This window comes from Myxine glutinosa, chromosome 13 (assembly GCF_964187855.1).
Source record: "Myxine glutinosa chromosome 13, kmMyxGlut1.1, whole genome shotgun sequence".
NCBI classification, from domain to species: domain Eukaryota; kingdom Metazoa; phylum Chordata; class Myxini; order Myxiniformes; family Myxinidae; genus Myxine; species Myxine glutinosa.
In genome coordinates this window covers 33,271,797-33,294,023 of record NC_136273.1, presented here as the reverse complement: position 1 = coordinate 33,294,023, position 22,227 = coordinate 33,271,797, and the positions used below count along the sequence as shown (strand labels likewise).

The 22,227-nt window shown below is 45.1% G+C and overlaps 2 protein-coding genes across 2 annotated transcripts in view; both read right to left on the bottom strand.

Annotated features, from left to right (window-relative positions):
- Positions 1 to 874: 874 nt before the first annotated feature.
- On the bottom strand, positions 875 to 2,162 carry LOC144888573 (uncharacterized). The gene is made up of 2 exons (XM_078766997.1): positions 2,007 to 2,162; positions 875 to 1,868 (listed from the first exon to the last, which is right to left on the bottom strand). The coding sequence occupies exons 1-2, from the start codon at positions 2,160 to 2,162 to the stop codon at positions 1,020 to 1,022; spliced, it is 1,005 nt and encodes a 334-aa protein (XP_078623123.1). The 3' UTR covers positions 875 to 1,019.
- A 1,172-nt stretch (positions 2,163 to 3,334) lies between these two features.
- The window catches only part of LOC144888650 (uncharacterized), a 648,249-nt gene continuing 629,356 nt past the window's right edge, over positions 3,335 to 22,227 (bottom strand). Inside the window, exon 2 of the mRNA XM_078767292.1 lies at positions 3,335 to 3,832. Coding sequence (XP_078623418.1) covers positions 3,784 to 3,832 — 49 coding nt within the window. The 3' untranslated portion in view covers positions 3,335 to 3,783. The remainder of the gene's footprint in view (positions 3,833 to 22,227) is intronic.

Genomic DNA, 22,227 nt, shown 5'->3' with positions numbered 1-22,227 from the left:
ATTTAGTGTGACACGTAGGTGTAGTTCCCTCTACTTTTAACCTGACCCTGAGTGCGACAGTTTTAAAACATAAATAAATGTGTCCCACTGCTCCATTGCACCCTGCCTAACAGACTTACGCCCACAGTTAACCGAATTGCGGAATGGTCTTCAAACTACACACTGACGGTGGGGAGCATTATTTACAATGACTCTGCTTTTATTTACAAAACTAACCCAGGACCTGTAATTGTTCTTTCTGGGGGGGAGACAGTCTGCTCTGCATCGACGCACCATGAAAGCACCCAAAAACACACCAATACACCCTCAAGCACCAATCGGTGCAGTCACCACAGTTCATCAATGTTCAATGCATGTTCAATAATAAAAATAAATCAACAACCCCTAACCCTGCAGGTGGTCTCTTGCTCTTCGGCTCCCTCTGCTGGTTATTATTATTGTCTTCCAGTTGTTGTCTTTCTTTCATTGCTTTTCTTACTGGCGGCCTATTCGAACTGAAAGATGCACCCAATGTGTCTAGTCTAGTAGGAAGACTAGGTCCCCCTGCACCCCCCGGAGATATACTTCTAATCAGTGTTTCTAGATTGGAAAAAATGTGTAGAAAATGACTAGCTATGGCCCCAAGCTGAAAAAATGTCCCACATACCATTTGTATGCAAATTACTGCTGCCATTATCAAAAAAACGATTTTTGACATATCTCAGCCAATATTGCAGATAATTGAAAAATGAAGGTGTCTAGACCCATGTTTTGAAGGGCATAGATCATGATAGAACTATTCATAACATGATTACATGTGTCTATGGTATACTAGTATGCTAATTAGTGCTTTATTTACAAAATAATCACAGTTTTACGAAATAATAGACTCATATTAAGGTCCGTCTACACAGACGTTAACACAAAGTTTTATTTTTCTAAATATTACAACTGTCAAAATAGTCCTAGCACTCAATGTGACCACTCTTCTCTTGCTTGTTTTAGATAAACATCATTAGCATTAGTGATTCTACACTGAGTCAGTCATCATCATTTTCATCGAAATCGTCAGAGTCAAACTCTTCTTCTCCTTCCTCTTCCTCCTCCTCTTCGTGCTCTCCTGTGTTCAGAAGATCCACCAGTGAGGTTGGTAGGATGGGACCACTGGACCACATTGGTTTCAACAGTCCTTCATCAGTCCTTATCCATCCTTGCTCCTCATAAGGTTTTGGCTTTTCGATGATAGGTTGATCGGCTCTTTTGTACAATGCTACGCGGTGGTTCACACGCTGGATGTGCGGCTTCAGGGCAGACTGGCATGGAGGAAGGCGAGCCAGATCAACCTTGGACTTGGATGTGAGGGTCTTGTCCTCTCCCACCATTTTTCGTAGCAGCTTGGCACGGACAATGTCCACTGATGACTCGCGACTCTGGCCGTACATCACACAGGTGAATTTTTCTAACTGCCTCTCCACCTCAGGGTTGGCATCCCAGTTGTCACCCAGTTCACCGAATGCCCTGTGAAACCTGGGATTCTTCTCCAGCTTTTTCAAGGGCCCGACTTTTCCCTTCCCTTTGAAGGCACTGGTGCAGTCTTCTCCGCTGAACACATAGTACCCCAGGAGAGTGGCACAGTAGTCCTCTCCCAGGGATTCTGCCAGCTCAGAGACGTTGACAAGTTGGCGATGCTTCCCTGACCCTGTATCCAGGTACACCGTCAGCTTGATGTTGTGGGCATGGTGGAGCAGGATCAGGAGGATGTCTGTGTCCGGTGTTCTGACTACAGCGTTCTTGTATCCGATGGTAGCAGCATGATGGAGGTACAGAACCACCCTGGTATCAGTCTCTTCCTGGTTGCTGTAGATCGTGGGGAGTTCACGTACCTCGACCTGAAACACAAAAAGGCACCGCATTTCAATCACCAGTCACTGCCAGTTTCAGATCTAGACAAACATCACAGGTAATCACCTTTTTTTCAGGAAAAATTACAAATTGAATCGCCATTCACGAAGGGCTTTCAATTTTACCTTGCCATTCGTTGAGGCAAGTTGGTGGGCCTTCCCCTCCACGATCAGCACAGCCATCTCTGTTCTCTCCAGCCTGGTAGCTGCCTCTTGTCCACTCCACACTTTCAGAAGAAGCTGGCACATCTGCTTTTTGTTGTCGTCATTTGCAAGGAACATTTTGAAGTTTTTGTTTTTGGTGTGTCGACCTTCAGGCTACGCTGTTGTGACCTATTGATGGTAGGTAGCATTCGGTCCTTGCTGCTCTCGAACCCGGGCTTGACCTCCTGCACCATGATTCCTCCAGCACTGTTTACAATGTTGCTGCCGTGCACACTGGTAGTGGTTTTATTCAAGTTGTCCCACTCACAGTGGAATACAAGGTTGCCCTCTCCTGTCACAATTTGTGGTGTACGATAAGTTGAGACTTCATCCAGGACCTTGGCGAGAGCAGTTTCCAACTCCAAGGCGAAATCGTAGCTCTCAGAGTGTCCAAGCCTGTGTAGTATTGTGGTGAGCTGTTTGCTTCGGAACAGGTGCCTTACAGTCACACAGAGGAGAATGTGCTTTGGTAACTTCCATTTTCCATCTGACACTGCACGGCACAGATCTTGTCCAATGGAGAAGACCAGACGCTTCACCTTTTCTGTCTCGATGCCCTCCTTGCCAGTCATTAGCACGCTGAGAAAGCGGACAAGGTCTGGAGGTAGGATGTCTTCAGGATTGAGCTCCATGTCTTCAGCTGTTGGTGGCCATGGTTGGTCTTTACACTCTCTGAAAGCCTGTAGAATACCCTGGCGAAGTTGGAGGGCAACATTTTGGTTCTTGTTTGTGCTTCCGAGTGTGAATGCTCGTGCGAGAGCATTGGAAACTGTTATGTTTGAGCTGTGCACAAGCCAGAAAGAAATGACATCACATTTGTCATGATCAACCTTCGTGAAGTGGATATGCTCCTTGATTGGGTCATTCTGTAGGCGTTTCAGTAGTTTCTCTGACCGATAATTTGAGTTCTCATATCCATTCAGTTTCAGTTCCTCGACATAGAGCAAGCGCAAGGAAGAAAGCTGTAGAACTTTATTCTGCTGGATGACCTGGGTTTGAATGTGTTCCAGTACTGAGTTGAATGCCTTTTCATGGGCGGCTGACATGCAAGCCTGCTCCTTTGGTGCTTCGGCTCTGTGAATCGCACGCTCATAGTTGTAGAATGCTGTGCGGAAAGCTTTAAAACATGACGGATGGTGTTTGGCCTCACATGCAAAGAGGTCTTTGTTTTTCACCTTTCGATGGAGTCGATAGAGACCCATTTTCTCAGCCTGTGTTTCGATTTGCTCCCATGCATTTTCTTTGTTTTTAAAGGATGGGAAGGTTGTAGGCCTCTCAGTATTGCGATGAGCATCTTTGGTCTCAACTTTCTCACAAAATATACACTCTGGCGGGAAGATGGGTTCAGCAGAACCTCCTGGTTTACGAGGAGAGTGATGCCATGATGAGGTTGATGGCCCTGGTTCTGTATCATCTCCCAGACGATGAAAGTGGCGGACAAAGTGCTTATAACACTTGCTGTGATATCCTACTCTTTCTAGGTCATCAGGAAGAGTTGCCGGGATCTGATCACATACTGATTGCATACGACATGGGGAGTCATGCGGTTGGTTGAGACGTCTATCCCGGATCTTTTGAAGCAGTTGCAGTTTTTCTGAAGCAGATCCTTTAATTTTACGGAGGGGCGTGAAATCCCCATGATCAGACATGGATGGTACATGAAGGATGCATGTAGGAGGAGAGCTTTGGGCTGCAGGTTCTACACTCCGTTTTCTTTTGGGCATGCTTGCTGTCGATGTCTACCATCACTGTTAAATGACAAATAAGAAATCACGAATGATGTTAAAAGTGCCTGTGAAAGGAGGCTCTGAGTTTTCAGTGAGGTAACAGAGGTTCTGAGTCATGTTCTACACTAGGGTACTTTTTAGCTGACTAAACCATGTTTAGTGGCATCAAAAGTGCTAATAGCTAAAACATCTAAATTCTTCCACACTAACGTTAGCTATCTAGGCCAATGAAACATTGTGCTAAGTTACTGTAGCTAGCTCAGCTGTCGTGCCTCTTTCTGGTTCAATTCATATACAGAAGTCAACAGATATGTCTCATGTTTGGCATTAACAAAAGTTTAAGTTACACCGACATTAGGAACATACTGTACATAGATGAGGCTAGCTTTAACGTTAGCTAACATGGTGCTAGCTGGCTCAGCTGTTATTCTGCCTGTTTATGATTTCATGCAGAAACTGAAGTCAAGAGTGTGAGTAACATTATAGTTAGCATCTTACCTGGCTAGATTGGAGGATGAATACCAAGAACAACACACAGATGGAATGGAAGACTGAACTTTCAACTGAGGTATTCAATAACATCAACGTTACCAATTGATACGAGCGCGCGACATTACCAATTGATACGAGCGCGCGAGCGCGCATGTTACATGGATGGAAATGTAAAATGGCAGCTATAGCAGCACTAATTTGGATCTCTAGTCTGTCATTTCTGCACTGTGATTGGATAACATAAAAAAATATGTTTGGGAGTTAACAGCAGGAGTTGGTAGATTTTACGTGGGCTGGGTGAGAAACCTTTAAATAAGCAAGTGAAAATCTCTCGCAATACAAAGTCAATGGTGGGAAGAAAAGTTGAGTGGTACCAATGTTACTGCCAATGTCCCGCCCCTATGCAAGACTCAGGAGCATCTTGTTGACATTTAACCTTGAAAATACCTGGGTTTAGACCCCTTATGTACCATGTTAAGTTATCTGCAGTATTAACGTATCCTTATCATTTGTAAAACTGATTATTTTGTAATTACAGCATTAATATGCATACTAGTATACCATAGACACATGTAATCATGTTATGAATAGTTCTATCATGATCTATGCCCTTCAAAACATGGGTCTAGACACCTTCATTTTTCAATTATCTGCAATATTGGCTGAGATATGTCAAAAATCGTTTTTTTGATAATGGCAGCAGTAATTTGCATAAAAATGGTATGTGGGACATTTTTTCAGCTTGGGGCCATAGCTAGTCATTTTCTACACATTTTTTCCAATCTAGAAACACTGATTAGAAGTATATCTCCGGGGGGTGCAGGGGGACCTAGTCTTCCTACTAGACTAGTCCTTTTTTATTTTATTTATGGCCCACAGGGGCCGACTATGTGTGGTTCACCTGTGGGGCATCGGTGCCCTGTGGCCAAGGTCCGCCAGCAAGATTTCGGGCCCTCATGGCCGGTTCCAGCAGAGGGGCCATGCCCCAACCCATGGGGTCCATCAGTGGTGCTCGGCCACAGGCATGTGGTCCATAATGTGGTGCATCGATGCAGACAGCTGGTTCTGGGAATTTCGGGCGCACAATGGCCGACCCACGCACGCTCCCCTCGACGCCCAATGGCACACCGGTCATGTGGGAGACAAAAGAGGCAAATGAGCGAGGGGTAAGGTCACAAGGGTACACATCAATAAGGCAATGCAAGGCGAAATGCGTACGGAGGGCGAAGTGAGAAAGCTTGTCCCTACCGTAGTCACCCCCCCTGTCACCTACACTACCCTTGCCCTTACCCCATATTTACAAAATCTACACATTTACAAATTCGTCACTACTGTCACGTCTTCCCCATATTTCTTCAATACCAAATTCGTCTCCACAATCCCTCTACTTCAAAATTTGCCATCACCCAAATTCGTCATCAATCCTCATAAGGAGGAAGAGATGGAACATCAAGCACAATGTCACACCCACGTCATGATGCGTCTCACAATCCAAAACATTTGCACATAAAAAATAATTAAACATGGCATGGTGCGGAGTACCTGTCACCTCAGGTGAGTGGATGCAGATGGTGCAAGGAGATCCTTCATCCTATCTATCCTCTAAATGACATTAACACACTTTACACTACCCGGGGTCTCTCCCTGCCAATCCATTGGCCACTTACACTATGGGTTCTAAAAACCAATTCCCATTGACCAAACTGTGGTGCTTCTCAATTTGGGGTCTCACTCCCCCGATTCATCTCCCGGTGCCCTTGCACAATTTCTGGGCTGTGACGTGTAGCTCTCCCAGCAGGTCTACCCACCTGCACACCTCCACCACTGCAGTTGCCACCCGAGCTTACCTAGCTCCTCACCCTAACCTAACTAACTGGGGAAGGCCCCTCCTGGCTCTGTCACCCCTTGGTGCCCTCTGGCACTGGGCTACCCGGGTCCGTCCTCCGGATCCTCGGGCCCCATCCACAAAACTCTACCGGCTCCCAGAGCCCACCTGCGGCCTCACCTGGCCGACATCCTCACAGTGGTGGAGTGCCCAAACCAACTACACACACTAACAGGCTACACGCCCAGCCATTTCCACAACACTAATGCACCCATCCAAATACCATTCTTTCACCCGCACCACAGATGCCAATATCCAACCACAATTTACCTATACCCTCTACCTAACACTTACACTACCCTCCCCGGGTATTCGTGATGGGGGTCCATCCTTCCCCCATTCACACCTTCGCACCATCCACTCCACTCCATAGTTTCCACCATACTCACTCCACGACCATCCATTCCAATACTCCAGATATTCCACACTCCATGTATTTCACACAACCATTCTCCATACACCTGTTCCTCATACCTGTTGTTGCACACCTGTGCAATCACCTGGTGCCACCTGCACCCTCCTCCTCTTCCTGGACCATTTGGTCAACACCACACGCAATCACCACTACTCCCTCCTACACTGCTCCATACACCTGTTCAGTTGCACACCTGTGCAATCACACCTGTTCAATCCTCACACACTGCTCAATACACCTCCCACACTCACACGGCATCATCTGAACTACCTGTTGCCCTGCTAACTTAGTGCTCCCCGTCTTCCCTTTAAACTAAGCACATACCACGTCATTATCATCCACTCTAAGCTACCTGCGTCCCCAGCTACCTGGTGTCATTGTCACTAACTAACCTTACCGTTACCTAATGTCAATCTCTAGGGCCCTACACATTATATCCTAACCCTCCCTCGGCGAGCTTACACTGCCATCAACCCCATAATCTAGTGCTCCTTTGCCCCCCCCCCGCTTCTGTGAGGGATGGTGGATTGGCCATCCCACCACATCGGGGGTCTCTCACTATTAATTTTGCTCGTCAAATTTCAGCCAATCAAAAATTTTGCCAATCATCTGCCAATCACCGTACCATTATCAATCATCACTCTGTCAATCCTTTGCCAATCATCAAATTTTGCCTTTTTCTAATTTTGGGTCCAAAACACTAACCTCATCACCCGTCTTCTTATTAGATCCTCTCGGTGCGCCAATTCACGTCTAGAGCCCGGCTTCGTAACGCCGAGCAATGAATGCGGGTTGTTTGGTGCCGGCGGCTGGATGCGTCCGACATTCGGTGCAGGGACGGGGGCTTACCCGTGCCGAGATCCCACGCACCACCTCGGCGCGGAGCCATCCAATTGCCCGATCTCGACCTGCCGGAACGTCTCAATAAAAAGTGGTCGCCATGACGACCCTTCCTATCGGGCTGCCCGCTCCGCCTAGTGGAGCACGGACGCGGCCGTTCAAAGCGAGGCCCAGCGTGGATCGCGTACGGCGGTCCTTTCGAATCCGCCGTGGCTCGGATCCCCGCTGGTCCTCGCGGCACGCGAAACTGCCCGACGCGCACCGAGGGCCCGATTCGGCTAACTGTCGTTCTAACCGCTAACCCGGTTACCGTCGGTGCCTCACCTGCATGCTTACACGCATACGCTACCCCTTTCTTGCTCATACATCCAGCCGTTTCCCTGCTCTTGGTCATTGCACCTTCTCTTACACACCCAGGTACACTCATTCCACTCACAGACTTGGTCACACACCTGACCACCGAACACCTTTGCACACACTCGTTGCTCGCACACCTCACCAACACACCTCTTCGCGCTCCCTTCTCGGTCACCTCCTCTGTGACAATCACAGGTGTGCTCTCACTCGCACACCCAACCACGTGCCTCACTACCAACTCGAGTGTGCATTCCCACACACGCTCTACCATTCCAGGTGTGCATCCTTCCATTCCAGGTGTACATCCTCGCTCACCTGTCACAACCAACTCACGCTCCGTGTCACTCTCACTACTTTCACCTCCATTCTTGACAGCGCACTCACCCTTACTCTCGACAGCGCACTCTTTCCTCATGCCCCTGTCCGTTACACACCTTTCTCGCGCACACTCTTGCGCACACTCTCCCGTTACACCCTCTGTAACACTCACCACAGGCATGCATTCTCCCCTACTCTTGACAGCGCACTCTTTCCCCATGCACACGTCCGTTACACACCTTTCTCGCGCACACTCTTCCGTTACACCCTCTGTAACACTCCTCACTACGCGCTTCCATGTGCTCCCTCGCACATGCGCTACTACCGACTCACTCTCGACAGCACACTCACTGGTCGGCACGCACCTTTTCCTCACACACCCCATGGTCGGACATTCTCGCACACCTCTTTTTTCGCACACCAGACCTGTCGCACACTTCACCAACGGCCTCTCACGAACACCCGGGTCCAAATCAATCCCCAAGCCGACTGAAGCTCCCCTCACATCATGTACATTTCCTCGTATATCGCCACTCACCTTGGCACCTCGTCTCCGCACCTCTTTCGCCACCTGCAAACTCTTTATTTGGGTAGTGAGCACATCATTATGAGTTGAGCACCGACCTTGCACATATTCCATCACCTCCTCCTGGATTTCTCTTTTAGTTTCTGTCCGTCTCTTCTTAATTTCACTCACCTCTTCTTCCACTTCCTCTAATTTTTGCTTTACCTCTTTTATTTCCCGGTGCGTCTCTTCAAGTTCGTCCTCTAAGGCTACCGTGACCGTCTCTATGTGCATCCTCACCTGCCGGTCCTTTGTCTCCATTACCTCTGTCACCTCGTCCAACCTCATTGTCAGTCCCTCACGTACCATCTGACATTGCCTCTGTGTCACTATTAAGTCATTTTTAATTTCTTTTTGTGTCGCCTTTAACCCTCCTAGTACCGCAGTGTTCCTTTGAACCTGCTCCACTCACTCCGTTTGTCCCTCTGTCAGCTGTTCCACCTCCTCCGTCAGATCTTCTATTCCCCCTTGTAACTTTGCCGTCCCATTTCTCACCTCTTTCTCTATACGCTTTTCGCCTCGCTTTACCTCCTCGCGTACCCCCGAGACCTCCTCACTTACACCTCGTCGTATCTCCTCTTTCATCTCCTCCCTCTCTTTTGTAGATGCTACCCTCATCTGTCCCAATTCATCCCTCTGAGCATCCAATTTACTTTCTAACCCGATTTTCACCTCCTCTATCTGGTTCCCCATCTGTTCGATTTCCCGGGCGGATTGCTCCCCTATTTCCCGCAATTTGTCTTCCATCCTATTTTCTAGCCCCATTAACCCATTCTTTACCTCTTTTATCCCGTGGTCTAACCCCTCAAATTTGTCGTCGAACTTCCCAAATTTCTTGTCTAATCCCTTAAAATTATTGTCTAACCCCTCACCGGTACCCCTCGCTTCGTCCCTCATTACCCCCAATTGCTCACCCTGTCGCTCACTATCAGCCCTCAATCCCACAATTTGGTTTCCCAACCGCTCACCCATTTCTCTTCGCTCTCGGGTGGACTTATCATTTTGGGCATCCATTTTTGCCATCATTTGAATCATAAAGACTCGCATGTACTCTGGCATTTCTGGCTCGGCTGCCGCGACCACGTGCGCAGCGCAACTTGGTGCTGCTATGGTCACGGGCGCAGCAAAATTTGGTGCCGCTTCAACCACGTGCGCGATAGCGCCATTTTGTGCGTCTGATACTCCCTCAACCACATTGCCAATGTTCTCCTCTACTTCGTCCCTCTGATCCTGGGTTACTCCTAACCCCTCCTCTAGCTCACCCACCGGCATCCGATCGCCTTGACCAGCCATGGCGCGATTTCAAAATTCGGGTTTTTGCTTTAAAACACAACAATTTCCAACTGCTTGTAATTTTGAGCGCGTTAAGTGCGCTTCGGGCCTCGTATCTCACTCCCAGACACCAATTGTTACGGACGCGGTTAAGATGTTATTTTGACCGAGCGGTGGTATTACCGCGACCGAACAGTTATTCCCCGACTAATACCCGATTTGCCCCAAACTTTGGCCGGATCGCGCCACCGCTATTCAATCGGGAAAACTCTAAAGCGACCAAATACAAAGAGGACGAAGACGTACAGAAGAGTAATTGGATTTATTATGTACACATATAAGTAGGAAGAAAGCAGGCGCGTTTATTTACAGACGAGATTAGATACACAGTGCAACGCTAGCTTACCTACAGTCTTAATTAACCCAGGGACAGAACAAACAAGGACAGACTCACGCGGGGAATGATGATAGGACTGGCGGGAGATGTATGGCTGGCGGGATAGGGAGGTCCAACTGGTCCTGCAACCGATCGACTCGTTGGGCAGCCGCCGCCCCTTCGCGGCCCTGCTCCAAACTGCCGTCCAGGCCTCACGCTGCTGTGGCTGCAGTTTCGGTGGCTCCAGCTGCAGTAAATGCAGTTTCAGTGGCTCGAGATGCAGTAAATGCAGTTTCAGTGGCTCGAGCTGCAGTAAATGCAGTTTCAGTGGCTCGAGCTGCAGCTCAACCCTGGACTTCTTTCGGACTCACTCAAAGCACCTCTCTTGGACTCAACCGCTTGGACTCCCTCTCGTCTCTCTGTCAAAGCTCATCTCTTTTTGGAAACGCCCTAGCTGCGGGTTATATAGGCCCCGCCCCTCAACCTTCGCAAACCTCCTCGATGTTTCTCTCCACACCCTCTCCAAGTCCAACCCCTTGTTCGTGGTTGGTTGAGTGGGGCTGACTCACTCCTCCCCTCTATGATGAGGTGGGGACCCGCCTTTCTTCCCCAACCCTGCCTCGTGGTCAATGGCGGCAATTGTTGGTTGGCCATGCGAATGGCAATTGACGAAAAGGGGGAATGGAAGTTTTTGGAGTGGGAATGAAGGGAATCTATTTCTTTCACTGGTGCAATGGAGTATTTCAATTAATGGGAGACACAGCCTTACCCTAAAACACATAATAAGATATAACTATTGAACAGGGGTATTCTATGATTGGCTGTGGTGTGGATGCTTTATGGACTAATTATGGGACGCCCTTTGACCTTTACACAGCTCCGGAGGCAGGAGGCGCAGAATAAACAATAATAATAATACACACAATCAAAAAAAATACAGTCCTCATATCCGCAACAATATTTTCATTATACTCGAACTGCGAACCAACGAATATTTGTTTTTGTTCTATTTTCGGGAATAGCTTAATTTTCTGTTGGCTTCTGTCACCGTCAATTATATTTACAAAATATGAAGTGAAACTTGTTTCTTGGTTTAAATATCGTTCCTGAGCAGAGGTGAAATTATAAACCTCTCTCAATGTTCTTCTCTGAGAACCTCCTGAGCCACATATCACTTTGAGATTGTAGAAAATTATTTTTCCATTGACCTCTTGACATCCATTAAATATTTTAAACCCTTCAACCTGCATGCTTTATTACCCTCGCCAGAGGAGAGGGCGTGGCATTTGAGTGCGTTTGTTTGTCTGTCTGTTTGTTTGTTTTTCCGCACAGAATAAATATGATTTTCTCTGCAACCGTTGGTCCGATTGACAGGAAATTTTTACGATAGGTGCAACTCCACCGATATAATTTTTTAATGATAATTACGACGTCATCGGTCACGTGTTTCGGCCGCCATCTTTGAAAAACCGAAAAAAATTGCACTTCTATATCTCCGAAAACGCTGCATAGAAAAAATGGAGACATGGCTCATTGAAATGAAATCTCCATGTGGAATAACATATGTTAATGATGATGTCATAGGTGCCTCCATTATGACGTCATAATTCGACAGGCACGAAACTTCTTCCGATCAAGATGAAATTTATTGAGCATCATCTAGGGATAAATTGGTGAAGAGAAAAAATAACGATGATGTTATCGGTCATGTGGTTCGGCCACCTTGTTTGTTTTAACACAAAAGCCTTAAAAAGAACACTGAAAACACGTCCTGGCACGGGTCTGCAGTCTTTGACTGCTCTTTCTTGTTTAGGCTTGCTTTGGTTATCTCTTCAATAATAATTTTTTGATATTTACCACATTCGTTATGTTTCCATTTTAATACCAAGGCTGTGATTTTCTGCACTCTTTGGTTTAGTTATTGCTTGGTTCTATCATTTATAACACAGTAAAACCCCATCAACCCATTTTTTTTATTAATCCTTATTAAAACTTATCCTTTAAATATCTACATATCCATAAGGGAGGCTGTCAATTCCATTTTCGAAAATAAACCTCATCATCAAAAGCCCCAAATGCCTTCTTATTTACCTCCTCTATATATAATTGATGTTTATAACTTTTTATTGTATTCATTTTCTATACTCTTCTTTCTTAAAGGTTAAACAGCTGTAATAATGTTCAAAGTTTATTGTTTCTTTGATTACATTTTTCTTTACCCCTTTAAATTTTTATCACTTTTCAATATTATTATCAATATATTTATAAGCATAAGGCTTTGCTCTCAATCCCACAAATTCACTCATTATCTTTCCACCCAATTCATCTTTAAACTTTGCAATAACCTTTTTATTCTTTGTGGAGAATAGTTTGATATCTGATTTATAATTGCTTGTATCATAAATATCAACATCCTCAGACATATTCTAATAAATATCTTCCACATTGATTTTGAAAATAAAACTGTCTGTATCCATATGGAGTAGATTAACTCCATCCATATATTTCTTCTTTAAGTTGTTGTAAAAGTAGTCATACATTAACAACTTTGACAACTCAAGAATTGATGTTCCCATATTAAAAGTACGTATATCCATTTCAATACTCTCTTTATTCACATGAACAGCACAAAAGTTCTCTGAAAACACCTTCACTCTTTGAAAACGTGGTTTATTAATTAATTTAGATGCTTGTTTGATGTTTCCAAGATGTAGCAAGTCTTATGTTTGTCTATTCGTAACATTACCCATAGTTTTTTTCTTTCTTCCAAATACAGCATTATTCATCAATTTTAAAAAGTCCTTCTCAAAATCTGTTTTTGCTTCCGTCCTCCTTTTTGTATTAAAATCAATATTGGTCTTTAACCAATGACTTTGTTTAAACTTTGAAATTCTATGAATTTTTTTACTCTCAACCCAGCAGATAAATATTGTCTTAAATTCCTTTGTGGAAAACATAATTCCTTTTATCATATAATGTAGTAAGTAATTTTTCTGCTGGTTTCCTGCTCATCTTACTATTTCACCAAATGTCCATCCGTCTGTCTCTCTGTCTGTTCGTAGGTACCGTAAAAACTGCTGAACCGATCTCAACGATATTTTGGGTGGATAAATCCTGGGATCTCCGGGAGTAAAATAGGCTATTTAGTTTTCGCAATTTCAGCTTTAGTCTCCAGCATTCTCAGCTTTGGACTCCCGCACAACATTCGTGTTCGCATGACGTTCATTGTTCTCATGACGATGTTGCTTTCCCGTGTGCCGCACAAACAGCTGCACCGATCAGACTCGGTGACCTTGGCCAAAGACCTTTTACAAGGACACGGGTTGAATCCCTGCTTGAGAGAATTCCAAATCGCTCCCCGCCATCACGGCCGTCTCTCCAACTCACAATCCCACAAGATATGCGGAAAGGACGACCCAAAACCAATTATCTTCTTTTTGATTCGTATATAAAGATCATTAAAAGTAAATAATGACCACTGCCAAAGTTCAAACGCCATTTAATCTCTACATGAGAGAATTCCACATAGCTATTTGGGCAGTGAATACGCTAACAGATTCCATCGATCTTACCAAGGCCGTAACAGCTATCGGCTCAAAATCCTTTTAACTATTGATTTGGAAGTTTTTCCAATGAAGGAAACATTAACAATGTTGTTAAAAGTTTATTTTGTGATTAATTTGTGATTGGAGATATGTTGTTTGGAATTTAAAAAGAGATATCGAGGTCAAGTGAATGATGACATGCTGTGATGGTTTCTATTTTCTGAACGTGAACTTCGCGGATCGCCATATGCAGATTCACCACGGTCCCACGATCGACGTTTCTCTCCGTGAACGTACCCGTTTGTTTGCGAACAGGTACGTTTTTCATGGAAGTCCTTCACGAACTTGCTGTCCATGTCGGACGTGCGACTGAAGGTGCTACAGGAATGTGGAATTTATTGGTTTCATGCTTTAGCATTCGCGGTATCTGCATTGCCTGTTTGCTTCTGGCCTCCCACCCGTGTGTAGCACGGGTATCTCCCTCGTAGTAATAAATGATTGTTGATAACCGCAAAGCCATTCCTTTCTCAGACTTTATCAGGCACATATGGCAGGTCTTTATGTTTGTTGTGGAATTCTCCTGGATATTTCAAACAACCTCAAAATAATACCCAATTTCTGCTTTATCCAATTATTTTTGAGAAGAGATTATGATGTTTAAATAACTTTTTCAGAATCTTTCTCTTTTACCCATTTGAGTTTTCCACACAGTAAAGATTGAGACAAAGCCATCCATACAAATTGTTAGCATCATAATACATCAAGTAAGAACTATATTTTTAAGCATCATAGTTAGGAAGATATTTGTTGTTTGCTTTGGCATATCTCTTCGAACAAGTTTGTGATATTCCGTCTCTTTTAGCGTTCTCTATCATCATAAGCATATCTATATCACTGATTAATTCCAATGGTTGTTTTGTCATTTTTCCTTTAATACATTCTTAAAAACAGGAATGTTCCTGTTTGGAATGATTTTCAATTGTTTTTCACTGCCAGACAGGTAGACAGAGTAATAAAACGGACTCCTCTCTGCGCATGCGCAATCGGGATTGATTGAAGCCAAAGACCTGCCGAACTACAGGTTTGTTTTCCGATTCATGTTCTGATTCGTGTTCAAAATATAACATTCAATTGGAATCAAGTTGTTCTTGAATCATAAACTGACGTTTGTAGACAGGACAGACAGACAGACAGACAGAAGTGAACCAATTGATTAACCCTGCTTTTCGCTTCATGTGCACGGGGTAACAATATTGATACAACGATAAAGAAAATATGTTATTATAAATTCCCTGATTTATTTGATGCTTTTCGAGCAGAGACAGCAGGAAGTAAAATAACAATAAAAGAGAAGCGATATATAGTGCAGACTATTGTAAAAACGAACAACTCAAGAACGCGGCCCAGGCTTTCCAGCGCCTAATGGACAGCGTGTTACAGGACTTGCCGTTTCTGTTTGTCTATCTGGATGATGTTCTCATCGCCAGCGCTTCCAGGACGGAGCACATGCTTCATCTCCGAGCCGAGCCCCATCGTACCCACCGGCTGGAGACGGCTGGTGTTCATTGCAGTCCACGGTCTTTCTCACCCGGGCAGGAAGGAATCGCAAAAGTTGGTGGCGGCGAAGTTAGTTTTGGCACGGGCTCAGGAAGGATATGCGCGACTGGGCCAACACCTGCGTCGAGTGCCAACGCTCAAAGGTTCATCGCCATACCCAGGCCCCGTTGGTGACATTCCCAGTGCCCGAGCGACGGTTTGACCATGTTAACGTGGACCTGGTGGGGCCCCTTCCCCTCTCGCAGGGATTCACCCACCTCCTCACGATGGTCGATAGGACCACCAGGTGGCCAGAGGCCGTCCCGCTTACATCTACGACGTCTGCCGATGTGGCCCGGGCGTTCATCGGCACTTGGGTTGCCCGTTTTGGCGCCCCCTCGGACATCTCTTCAGACAGGGGGCCCCAGTTCACTTCAGAGCTCTGGGGTGCTGTTGCCCAGGGGTTGGGGGTAAAGCTCCATCGTACGACTGCATATCATCCCCAGACTAATTGATTGTGTGAGAGGTTCCATCGCTCTATGAAAGCTGCTCAGGGCCAGCCTAGGGGGTGACAGTTGGGCCGACAGACTCCTGTGGGTCATGTTGGGCCTCAGGAGAGCCCCTAAGGAAGACCTCCAGTCCTCATCCACTGAGCTCGTCTATGGCCAGCCGCTGCGGGTTCCCGGGGATTTCATTCCTGACGCCACAAGCCCCTGGTCCGTCGCCTGTCAGCGGTCGGTTCTCCGGGAGATTGCCAAGATGTTTGCACCGGTGTCCACATCTCAACATAGTTTGCCTCAGTCCCACGTCCCACCGGATCTATGTACAGCGGAGTACGTCTTTGTTCACCATGACGCACACCGGGGGCGCTTCAGCCGCCTTATGACGGGCCTTTCCGTGTTTTGGAGACCGGGGACAAGTCCTTCGTGGTCGAGATGGGTGGCAAACCGGACCACCTTTAGGTGGACCGCCTCAAGCTGGCTCACTTGGACTGAGACCAGCCCCCTCGGTTGGCCCAACCCCAACGGCGGGGCTGTCCCCCGTCGGGTAAGCCCCCGGTTGGCCCGCCTACTACCAAGCCTCTAACAGTTCCTGCTCGGGTCATCAGGGGTCGTTTCGACCAGGTGGTTAAGGCCCCCCAACAACTGACATTGCCAGTTCGAGTGAATTCTGTGGGGGCGCAAGTGGGGGATACCCATAGAGGTGTCCGTAATTCACTAGCACGGGACCAGTGGGACTATTGACGGTATGGGCGTGGCGGGCGCTCGGTTGTTGGTGCCACGCCACTTTAAGAGGATCGGGCGGAAGTGATGGGGGATATAAAAAGAGAGGAGTTCCGGTCGGGAAATAAGTCTTTGGAAATAAAGGAGCGTTGAACAAGTCAAGAAGTTTTTAACCTCTCGTTGCCCGCAACTCCTACAAGACAGTCTTTCAGGATTCCATTTTGGAGGATGTATGTGAGCAAGAGCAGACCATAGAAAGCATTTTTTGTCAATGCTTTAATTATTAACAACCGCCTTTTTAAGCTTTATTTATATTGGTAAATCTTTGTAGGAAGAAGAATAAAGAGTCTGATTTTAAGATGTATATATCTAAAATAATGATTTTTTCAATAACAAATCCAGTACCTACCACACTATTATCAACATTTAGTTATTGTCGATGGAGTTCATCACAGGCATCACAAACTAAGAAGTCTTGGAATGATGTGATAAAGTGAGGGTTTGTTCTCATATGGGGTGTTTCTTCATCACCTTCTCTTGTCATATTCATTTTTCCTCTCAAAAAAACTTAAAAGTATTCATTTCACTAAATGTGTTTTTAATTAGTTTAAATAGCCAGTTTAACCATATCAATTGCCTCAATGATTCATATTGGTGCTGGTTCTTTAAAGCGAAACAATCTTATTTTTGTTTGTCCCTTAAATGCTTCATCAGCGTTTTCAATCTCCCCATTAAAGGGGTAATTGGAGTGTATCCCACATCTCCTTCTTGATTGGATTTGCGGATGTGTTTCTTATATAACTCTCTTTTAAGACATCTCAATGTTTTATTTCTCGTTCTGATGGAGATATTAGTTGAAGCAAATTCAATGTGTGTTTGTGGGTTTAAGGTGTTTGTTATAACATTTATATTCACGATTCGAAACGTCGCAATACGTTGTGTTCACCATATTTATATAGCATAACTTCACTTCAAATAAAATTTCTTGAGGAAAATCTCGTGTTAGTTTAGAGATAATTTTCCACTTAAAATATAATTTAGTTGATGAAAATCTTGTGGTAATTTATTGATACTTTTCCACTTAAAACATAATGTTCTTGATGAAATTTAAACTATTCGTCCTCCATAAGTTTTATTACTAAATAAATAGAGAAAATGGATCAAGATATTAAAGCTTTTGAACAAACAAAAGATGAATTTCATTCCATCTCTTCAGAAGAGAATAGCTTGATGGAAGATATCATTATCTTTAGAAGATATCAACCAAGAATAATTGAAGAAAGACAATTATAATAATTATTGGATAAAACCCATAACTTGTATTCTCAGCGATAATACGGATGATATACCTTCACCCCAAGATTTAGATAAATCAAAAAAGAATCTCGTTATCTTTGATGATCGTGTTAATGAGAGAAACCAAACGGTTATGGATGGCGGCTACACAAGAGGGAGACATTCTTCTTGTAATTGTATTAATCTCAGTCAATCATCGGTCGGTCAATCGGTCAATAAGAAACAATGCCAACACTTTTATGTTATTAAGCCTCCGTGGACAAAGTCGCCAAATGTATTATGTTTTCAGGTTGTCCGTCCGTCCGTCCGTCCGTCCATCCGTGATAGGTTTTCGTTACCGCGATAAGTTGAGAACGGCTGAAGGGATCTTAGACAAACTTGGTGCAGCTATGTATAATGAGGTAAAGATGAACTGATTATATTTTGGGATCAAGAGGTCAAAGGTCAAAGTCCTCAATGGGTCTGTAACATGAGAACAGCTGCATTGATTTGATTCAAACTTGGTACAGGTATGTATAATGATGTAAAAATCAACTGATTATAATATTTGGGGCTAACAGGTCAAAGTCTGTTATAAGTCTATAATTTGAGAACGGCTGAAGTGATCTAATTCAAACTTTGTACAGGTATATATAATGATGTAAATATTAAATGATTATATTTTGGGATCTCAAGGTCAAAGGTCAGACGTCATGTCAGGTAAAAATGTGATAACTTGTGAACAGCTGAAGGGATTTACATTAAAACTTGGTACAGGTATGTATAATGATGTAAAGATTAAATGATTCGATTTTGGTGTCCCTAGGTCAAAAGCCAAAGGTCAGAGGTCATATCAGGTAAAAATGTGATAACTTGTGAACAGCTGAAGGGATTTAAATTAAAACTTCGTACAGGTATGTATAATGATGTAAAGATTAAATGATTCGATTTTGGTGTCCCAAGGTCAAAAGCCAAAGGTCAGAGGTCATATCAGGTAAAAATGTGATAACTTGTGAACAGCTGAAGGGATTTAAATTAAAACTTGGTGCAGGTATGTATAATGAGGTAAAGATGAACTGATTATATTTTGGGATCCCAAGGTCAAAGGTCAGAGGTCATGTCAGGTAAAAATGTGATAACTTGTGAACAGCTGAAGGGATTTAAATTAAAACTTGGTGCAGGTATGAATAATGAGGTAAAGATGAACTGATTATATTTTGGGATCAAGAGGTCAAAGGTCAAAGTCCTCAATGGGTCTGTAACATGAGAACGGCTGAATTGATTTGATTCAAACTTGGTACAGATATGTAGAATGATGTAAAGATCAACTGATTATAATTTGGGGCGAACAGGTCAAAGTCTGTTATTAGTCTATAACTTGAGAACGGCTGAAGTGATCTAATTCAAATTTTGTACAGGTATATATAATGATGTAAAGATTAAATGATTATATTTTGGGATCTCAAGGTCAAAGGTCAGATGTCATGTCAGGTAAAAATGTGATAACTTGTGAACAGCTGAAGGGATTTAAATTAAAACTTGGTGCAGGTATGTGTGTATAATGATGTAAACATAAACAGATTAAATTTTGGGGTCAAGAGGTCAAAGGTCAGGTCATGTCAGGTAGAAATGTCATAACTTGAGAATAGCTGAATGGATTTAAATCAAACTTGGTACAAGTATTGTAATTATATAATAATGTGGGCGGAGGCATATCAGTCGACGTTGTTACGTCAAAGAGTGCCGTTCTAGTTCAAGTTAAATTCAAGAAGTATGAATAATTTTTGTAGAGATAATTGTTTGACATTATGTAGAAAAAGGAATATGAGGATTGTATGAACACACGACCAGAAAATATAAATATATTGTTGTGAAACAAGATGAGACACTTGATGATATATATTTTTATTTTATAAATAACTAGCAGAAGTACCCGGCATTGCCGGGCGGGGGAGGGGAGGGGAACGGGGGGGAGGGAAGAAGAGGGGGGGGAGGGGAGAAGAGGGGGAGGGGGAGAGGTGGAGAAGAGGGGGAGGGGGAGGGGGAGAGGGGAGAAGAGGGGGGATGGGGAGGATGAGGGATGGGAGGGGGTGGGAGGAAGGGGGAGGGGGGTGGGAGGAAGGGGGAGGGGGGTGGGAGGAAGGGGGAGGGGGTGGGGGTGGGAGGAAGGGGGAGGGGAGTGGGAGGAAGGGGGAGGGGAGGGGTAGGGGGGAAGGGGGAGGGGGAGGGGCAAGGGGGGGGAGGGGGAAAGGGGAGGGGAACGGGGGGGAGGGGAGAAGAGGGGGAGGGGACGGGGAGAGGTGGAGAAGAGGGGGAGGGGGAGGGGGAGAGGGGGAGGGGGAAAGGGGCGGGGATGGTGGTCGATTGTCAGGGATCTGAGTGATATTTAGTATTCCAGGAGGAGGTGGTGGTCGATTGTGAGGGATCTGAGTGACATTTAGTATTTTCGTAGGGGGTGGTGGTCGATTGTGAGGGATCTGAGTGATATATACAGTATTGTAGGAGGAGGTGGTGGTCGATTGTGAGGGATCTGAGTGATATATACAGTATTGTAGGAGGAGGTGGTGATCGATTGTGAGGGATCTGAGTGATATTTAGTATTGTAGGAGGGGGGTGGTGGTCGATTGTGAGGGATCTGAGTGATATATACAGTATTGTAGGAGGGGTGGTGGTCGATTGTGAGGGATCTGAGTGATATATACAGTATTGTAGGAGGGGGTGGTGGTCGATTGTGAGGGATCTGAGTGATATATACAATATTGTAGGAGAGGTGGTGGTCGATTGTGAGGGATCTGAGTGATATATACAGTATTGTAGGAGGGGGTGGTGGTCGATTGTGAGGGATCTGAGTGATATATACAGTATTGTAGGAGGGGGTGGTGGTCGATTGTGAGGGATCTGAGTGATATATACAGTATTGTAGGAGGGGTGGTGGTCGATTGTGAGGGATCTGAGTGATATATACAGTATTGTAGGAGGGGGTGGTGGTCGATTGTGAGGGATCTGAGTGATATATACAGTATTGTAGGAGGGGGTGGTGGTCGATTGTGAGGGATCTGAGTGATATATATATAGTATTGTAGGAGGGGGTGGTGGTCGATTGTGAGGGATCTGAGTGATATTTAGTATTGCAGGAGGAGGTGGTGGTGGTCGATTGTGAGGGATCTGAGTGATATATACAGTATTGTAGGAGGGGTGGTGGTCGATTGTGAGGGATCTGAGTGATATATATATAGTATTGTAGGAGGGGGTGGTGGTCGATTCCGAGGGATCTGAGTGATATATAGTATTGCAGGAGGGGGTGGTGGTCGATTCCAAGGGATCTGAGTGATATATAGTATTGTAGGAGGAGGTGGTGGTCGATTCCAAGGGATCTGAGTGATATATAGTATTGTAGGAGGAGGTGGTGGTCGATTCCAAGGGATCTGAGTGATATATAGTATTGTAGGAGGGGGTGGTGGTCGATTGTGAGGGATCTGAGTGATATTTAGTATTGCAGGAGGAGGTGGTGGTCGATTCCAAGGGATCTGAGTGATATATAGTATTGTAGGAGGGGGTGGTGGTCGATTCCAAGGGATCTGAGTGATATTTAGTATTGTAGGAGGAGGTGGTGGTCGATTGTGAGGGATCTGAGTGATATTTAGTATTGCAGGAGGAGGTGGTGGTCGATTCCAAGGGATCTGAGTGATATATAGTATTGTAGGAGGGGGTGGTGGTCGATTGTGAGGGATCTGAGTGATATTTAGTATTGTAGGAGGAGGTGGTGGTCGATTGTGAGGGATCTGAGTGATATATAGTATTGTAGGAGGGGGTGGTGGTCGATTGTGAGGGATCTGAGTGATATTTAGTATTGTACGAGGAGGTGGTGGTCGATTGTGAGGGATCTGAGTGATATTTAGTATTGTAGGAGGAGGTGGTGGTCGATTGTGAGGGATCTGAGTGATATATAGTATTGTAGGAGGGGGTGGTGGTCGATTGTGAGGGATCTGAGTGATATTTAGTATTGTAGGAGGAGGTGGTGGTCGATTGTGAGGGATCTGAGTGATATTTAGTATTGCAGGAGGAGGTGGTGGTGGTCGATTGTGAGGGATCTGAGTGATATATATATAGTCGCGCGGCAAGGAACATCACGTGATCGCTCTGAGCGATCGATTGCAACTCTGCGTCGTGTCGTGGGCGTGGCCAACGTGGCCTCATGCTCCCAGGTGATTGGCTAACTCGAGCTCGAGAGAGCCATAATGCGCTACGTTATGGCAAAAAATATGAATCTAAAGATGAAAGGGGAAAACACCTATGTGGTGTGAATGGCAATATTCG

Bases quoted from the DNA above. Each gene is read 5' to 3' on its own strand.
- LOC144888573 (XM_078766997.1), bottom strand. From the start codon at position 2,162: ATGTTCCTTGCAAATGACGACAACAAAAAGCAGATGTGCCAGCTTCTT. The intron at 1,869-2,006 runs GTAAAATTGAAA...TTTGTGTTTCAG, and splicing joins TTGCCTCAACGAATGGCAAG to GTCGAGGTACGTGAACTCCC.